Consider the following 6,901-nt stretch of genomic DNA (forward strand, 5'->3'; position numbering starts at 1 on the left):
TGACAGTTGTGTTGATTGGCTAGGTTTGTCTTTTATACAAAAATAGAACTGATAAACCGTTTTTTAAAAAATTATTTGTCTCAAAACTGTTCTGTTAATGAAGAATTGGGAATTGTATCCTTGAATTTTTGAAACTTTTAAATCCTCATCTTCTGAATTCAGAGTAATCTTAAAAATCTAAAATTGGGGGCTGCATGCGATGGCCTAGCGGCTAAAGCCCTCGCCTTAGGCATTCCGGGTCCCATATGGGCGCCGGTTCTAATCCCGGCAGCTCCACCTCACATCCAGCTCCCTGCTTGTGGCCTGGGAAAGCAGTCAAGGCCGGCCCAAAGCCTTGGGACCCTGCACCTGTGTGGGAGACCTGAAGAGGCTCCAGGCTTCAGATTGGCTCAGCTTCAGCCATTGCGGCCACTTGGGGAGTGAACCAGTGGATGGAAGATCTTCCTCTCTACCTTCCCAATAAAAAAAAAAAATCTTTTAAAAAACATCTTAAATTGGAAGCATAGCTTTAATACCTTAAGATATTAAATCTTAGATGACATTGATTTGTAGTGTATACCATGATATACTCCAGGGGCTGCCTTTTTTTTTTTCTTAAAGATTTATTTTTCTTGGAAAGTCAGATATACAGAGGAAGATCTTCAGTCCAATGGTTCATTCCCCAAGCGGCACAAAGCTGCTACTGTTCCTGCCACCAGCACGTGAGCGCTCCTCTGCACTTCCATGTTCTTCAGCACAGACCCCGTCAAGGGTTACTCTAAAAATCAAATAAGCAGTTGAGTTATTTTCCTTCTGCTGCCCCTTCTCCCAGGGCCACTCCAGCTGCCATCAAATCAGATGTGACATTGACCCAGATCACTGTTGGGCAGGCCAGGTAGGAGCTCAAAGAAACGTGGACATCCCTGGCTTGTCTTCCTTTGGGGGAAGAAGTTGAGGATAAAGGCGCACAGCCTCAAATCCCCTATGCACCCCAAAGCAGGGGAGGCATTTAGCACAATGGCTTGGACATCTCCAGTCCCTTCCTGCGTGCTCAAGTACGTGGCAGCGACCCAGGGTCCGACTTCAGCCTGGCAGGCAAAGGCTATTCCCAGCCTTCTGGGGAGTGGGCAGGTGATGGGCCAGCCCTTTTCTTCATCTGCCCTTCAGTTCTCTTAAAAACCAAGATACACTGCACGTCATGTCTCAGGTGTCCTGATTTAGAAAGCAACTTTTCTAGGTTATAAAAAATCGCTGCCCAGCTCTGCTCCCTCACGTGATTGCCCAAAGTCAGTTCTCTTCCCAGATATGCTCGGGAGTCATACCTATTTTAAGTGCACAATTCAGCTAGCAATTATGTAAACCTATTATGAAATAAGCATGAAAAAATTATTTCTATAAAAAGCCAGTTTGGAAAGATTAACACAAATTACTTTTAAAAACCTACTGAAGCAGCTATGAAAGTTGAGAGTGAAGTATGAAGTTTATAAGGTTCCATGTTAAGGATCATCAACAGCAATGAGCAGGAGCCAAACAGGCTTTTAGGTAAGGATTTTGTTGGGACACTGTAGCGCTACAGGCCAAGCTGTTACTTCTGACACTTTGACCCTTCAGCATTCCTGTATCACGAAGCAGCTGAGTAGCCACGTGCTTGCGTCCCTGCCACCCATTAAGGGAACAGGCCTTAATGGAGTTTTGGGTGCCCACAGGATCAGGCACCTGGACTTTCAGACCCTTTTTATTTGAAAGGCAGTTAGAGCCCAGATGGCTGTGATGGCAGGAGCTGGGCTCATCTGAAGCCAGGAGCCAGGAACTGCTGTCTCAGGCCACTAAGCAGGGAGTTTGGTCAGAAATGGAGCAGTGACACTAAAGGTGTCCATGAAGTGTTGGCACAAAGGCTTAGCCTACACCACACCACTCCACCAGCCACAGTACTGAATGGCTGCTGGTAGTGCCCAGCTGTTTGTGAATAGCAAAGCAGAGTGGCACGAATCCTCAGGCCATGGCACCCACTTCGGAAGCCAGATAGTTACCTACTACATATCAGCTAAATTCTGCCCTTTGTTGACATCTGGAGTGTACCAGCAGGTGCAGACACTCCTCTCTAGGTACTTTTCAATCAATCCTATTTGCTGCCAGGATGATGGCCTAGTGGCTCAAGTCCTTGCCTTGCACATGCTGGGATCCAAACAGGCCCCAGCTCCCTGCTTGTGGCCTGGGAAAGCAGTGGCAGCCCTCGCCTTGGGACCCTGCACCAACCTGCAAGGCCTGGGAGCAGCTCCTTGCACAGAAAATCTTTCCATCTCTCCTCGGTATATCCGACTTTCCAAAAATAAATCCAAAAAAACACAAAGATAGTATGGCCCCTATGTAAGAATGTGCAAATTCGTGAACACAAAGATAGTATGGCCCCTATGTAAGAATGTGCAGCTTCGTGAACACAAAGATATTATGGCCCCTATGTAAGAATGTGCAAATTCGTGAAGTATTCCATGCTTTTATTAATAATTTAAAGATGAAAAAATCCATTGCTTGCCCAAATTTCACCCTGTAAATGCCGAGTTGCAAGCAAAAGCTGCACCAGGTTTCAGAATCACATGACTGGGCCTGGTGCAGTGGCCTAGCAGGTAAAGTCCTCCCCTTGAATGCATGGGATCCCATATGGGCACCGGTTCTAATCCCTGCTTGTGGCCTGGGAAAGCAATGGAGCACACAGCCCAGAGCCTTGGGAGACCTGGAGGCGGCTCCAGGATTTGAATTAGCACAGTTCCGGTCTTCACCTGGGGAACGAATCATCCAACAGATCTTCCTCTCTCCTCCTCTCTGTATGTCCGACTTTGCAATAAAAATCAATCTTAAAGAAATGAAAAAGCACATGATCTGGGCACGGCCTAGTCTAGTTCCTCCAAGATCATAAAGAATAATGAAATTATGGGCCTAGTGCGATAGCATATTGGTTGAAGTCCTCACCTTGAATGCACCAGGATCCCACATGGGCACTGGTTCTAATCCCAGCAGCCCTGCTTCCCACCCAGCTCTGTGCTTGTGGCCTGGGAAAGCAGTCAAGGACGGCCCAAAGGTTTGGGACCCTGCACCCACGTGGGAGAGCCAGAGGAAGTTCCTGGCTCCCAACTGGTTCAGCACTAGCCATTGTGGCAGGTTGGGGAGAGAACCATCAGACAGATCTTCCTCTCTTTATCTGCCTTTCCAATAGAAATAAATCTTAAAACAAAAAATACTGAAATTGACCCAACAGCCACAGGTACCCAAAATAGGAACTTTCCATCGCTATTTGACACTGGTCCAACCTGGTTAAAGTCTAATTCAGGCCCCTGCTTAAATTTCCACTATCCCACTCTGCCTGCATCAGGACACTCAGGCTCGGGAAGTAAAAAAACTAAGCACTGAGTCAGACAACTTGTCGTTTACGGTTTTATTTCATAATCATAACTTTAACTCTGCAATCCTGCTAAACGTGGAAGGGCAGTACAGAACACAGGGAACCCCAAGAACTGCAGGGAGCGCAGCGTAGGGTGTCAGCAGATGGGATGAAGGGTGCTCTCCTGAGCCGCAGGAGGAATGATCTGGTGGTGAGGAGAAACAAGTGGTGGATTAGAGCTGTCCACAGTTGGCAATGGTCACCTTCTTGCTGGTCTTGCCATTCTCAGACCCAAAGTTCTCCATGGCCTCCACAATACTCATGCCCTCCTTCACTCTGCCGAAGACCACATGTTTGCCATCCAACCTGGAAACAAGAAAAATCACTCCTGTCTAGCATTGCAGTTCAGTGAGCAGACTGCACTGTATTCAAAGATCAAACAATGACCTACAAATGCCCAATACAGAGCAAGAGAATGCGAGCAGCTTGTAAGCCAATGTTAAATGTTTTGGCTTCCAGAAGGAAGCTGCAGTGACCAGTACTGCTTCGTCTTTCAGCTTCCTTTCCTCAGCCCTCCCTTACCATTCAGTCTTGGCAGTGCAGATGAAAAACTGCGAACCGTTGGTGTTGGGCCCAGCATTGGCCATGGACAAGATGCCAGGCCCTGTGTGCTTCAGGATGAAGTTTTCGTCATCGAATTTCTCTCCATAGATGGACTTGCCACCAGTGCCATTATGGCGTGTGAAGTCGCCACCCTGTAAAACATGACAGGAGCCTGTCATTTGGCCACATAATCAGAAACTGCAGCCAGAAAGGCTCGAGCTTTGCGTTTGACATACTCTGATAAATCTTAGGGAGTAACTTCAATTAAAAATCAGTCAATGTCATACCTGGCACATAAACCCTGGAATAATCCTGTGAAAGCAGGAACCTTTGTAACCAAATCCTTTCTCTCCAGTGCTCAGCGCACGGAAGTTTTCTGTTTAAAAAACAAAAAGAGCATTGTAGAAATATAAAAACACATTAACATCACACCAACATGTCCAATTTAGAAAGTGAACCAACCTGCAGTCTTTGGGACTTTGTCTGCAAACAGCTGTAAGACAAAAAATGACAATCACCACCTGCTCCCATATTTTGCTGCTCTGCACCCAACTCTCGGGCTTCCCCCCTAAAGCCAGGAGCCAGCAGCTTGCCAGCACAGGGCCCAGGGCCAGTTAGGACTTCTGGTTTCTCAAATGCTTATTCCCACTCCCAAGTCACTGGAACGTTAAACGACAAAATTTTCATAGGAATAACACGAACTGACGCGAGGTCGGGGATATAGGGGTTTCTTGTTCAATCACTGCAAATGAAAATGCCTTTCCCTCCAATGCCTACAGCTCCATGAGTGCAATCACCACAGGAAGACAGCGGTAACATGGAATATTCCAGAGATGTGACCAAGTCAACTATTAATATCTGCTGCCTTTCTAGGAATTGTAAATTTGCTTTTAACTATGTGCGGGGAACATGATCTCTCCCAGAGCTTTGCAACCTGCACTTCTGGGCTGCAGTTTTAGACCTTTAAGGCCCTCAGTCCTTCTCAAGGAGCCAGCCAGCCTGACTGCCCAGCACGAAGCTCTGGCAGTACCCAGCCATCAGCCTCCTAGAGGTACAAGGTGAAGCGTAAAACCCAGGTAGCAGCCGATCCTCCTTGCTCTCCCGAGAGCATGAGGGGGAAGCTTCCATTTCTGGAATAGCCTAAAACCTCGCCACCGGTGGCTGCACCACTGTCTTCACGGCCCACGTGGGCCCACGCCCATCAGCTGAGAGATGATCGAGGACTGCACCCTTTTCGAGACCGGCCAGTCGTGGGGACGCCATGCTGCAATGACTAACCCACCTTTAGATGCCCAATTAGCACCCTCTAAATTAATGAGGTAACCATCGCAACCGGCCAGCCCCGCGGGGACGCTCGCGAGCGCCGCCGCAGCCCGGCGCGCCGCGTTCCGGCCGGTGGTGAGTCGCCCGGGGCCGGCCGGCCGGTCTCGCCGCCGCCGCCCTCGAGGGCCGATCGGCCGCCGCCCTCGCGGCTCCCGGGCCGGAGCCCACCGGACGGCGGGGCGCGGGCAGGGCCGAGCACGTGCGCCGGGCAGGGCGCGGCCACGTGGAGCGGCCGGGCGGGGGCGGCGCCCCTCCCCCCGCCCCGCCCGCCTTTGTCCCCCGCCTCGCCGGCCTCCTCCGGCTCCTCGCCCGCCTCCCAAAATGGCCCCTCGTCAGGAAATGGCGGCAGCAGCGCCGCCACCCGCCCTCCCTCCCCACCTCGGGAGTGTCGGCTCAGGCCCGCGGGGCACCACCGAGCCCCGGCCCGGCCCTGGACCCCACCCCGGGGACTGCCGCCCGCCCAACCTCGAAGGAGACGCGGCCCAGAGGCTCGCCGTCGACGGCGATGTCGAAAAACACGGTAGGGTTGACCATGGCTGACAGCGAGGAGCGACGGGAGACAACGGCGTCTGCAAAGCGGCACGAGCCGGGGCGCCCGACCATTATATAGAGGCCCAAGCCCCGCCTACAACCTGGTCGCGCGCCTCGGTCTGACCAGTTGCAACTGCGGCCCTGTCGGAGTGACGTCGCCGCCGGCCTATGGGCGGGAGGCTGCTCTGGCGGTCGGGCAAGCCGTGCGCATGCGCCCCGACGCGGTAAGGCGAGTTCCCGCCCGCGGGCTCCAGCGCGGTGGCTGCGGCGTGGGGCGGCGGCGCAGGGCGGGAGTGCGGGCGGGCCGGCCGGCCGCAGGAGGCCGTGGCGCGTGGACCCTCGAATCCTGCCCCCCTGTGCTACCCTTCTCTCTATTACACAGAGGGACAACTGAGGCGCAGGCGGCCTCAAGGTCGCGCGGCCAGTGAAGGTCGCGCAAGGTACGCGGCTCCCCGCCGGAACCGGCCATGTCTGGAAGGCGATGGCGAGGTGGCTTTTGAGCATCGCGGGTGGGTTCCAGGCTGTGAGGTGCTTGGCAAGCGCCCTACTTTCCGAAGGGGCCTCGCCCCGTCGGCTGGAATGTCCCCTGGGCAGCAGCCGTGGGAACGGGCGCCGGCAGGTCCCTGCCTGAGGACCCGTACGCGGCGGCACCCCCGTCCTCTGGATTCCCATGGCCGCCATGGCCGCGCCTCTCGGGTCAGACGCGGTGAAGATGAGCTGCGGGTGGACGTGAATTCCTTCAGGCAGTGACACCACTGATGCTTTTAATCAGTATCCACCCGTGTGCCTTGGGTAGATAAACCTTAAGAAAGGAATTTGTGTGTCTAGCTGCACTAGTCATGGCTAAAATTCAGGTCTGGGCAAAGCCAGGGAAGCCCGGGACCTGGCTTCTTGCTGTCAGAGCGGATGGCTTCCCAGTCGCTCACAGAGGACGGCTTCTCTCACACACAGAGCATCCCTATATTACAGACGGGAAGAGTAAGGCCAGACCTGGAAACTTTTGTGTGTTTTCTTTTTGCTCACTCCCCGTGACCTGGAGGAAGGTAGTGTTTGTCTTTGAGGAGGCCAAACGCAAGCCAGGGCCTCCAG

General features: G+C 52.7%; 1 protein-coding gene across 1 annotated transcript; it reads right to left on the reverse strand.

Moving 5' to 3' along the window:
- Positions 1–3,394: 3,394 nt before the first annotated feature.
- On the reverse strand, positions 3,395–5,881 carry PPIA (peptidylprolyl isomerase A). The gene is made up of 5 exons (XM_004582237.3): positions 5,747–5,881; positions 4,421–4,451; positions 4,246–4,334; positions 3,938–4,110; positions 3,395–3,721 (listed from the first exon to the last, which is right to left on the reverse strand). The coding sequence occupies exons 1-5, from the start codon at positions 5,813–5,815 to the stop codon at positions 3,589–3,591; spliced, it is 495 nt and encodes a 164-aa protein (XP_004582294.1). The 5' UTR covers positions 5,816–5,881; the 3' UTR covers positions 3,395–3,588.
- Positions 5,882–6,901: the final 1,020 nt, after the last annotated feature.

This window comes from Ochotona princeps, chromosome 20, assembly GCF_030435755.1.
Source record: "Ochotona princeps isolate mOchPri1 chromosome 20, mOchPri1.hap1, whole genome shotgun sequence".
In the NCBI taxonomy this organism is placed as follows: domain Eukaryota; kingdom Metazoa; phylum Chordata; class Mammalia; order Lagomorpha; family Ochotonidae; genus Ochotona; species Ochotona princeps.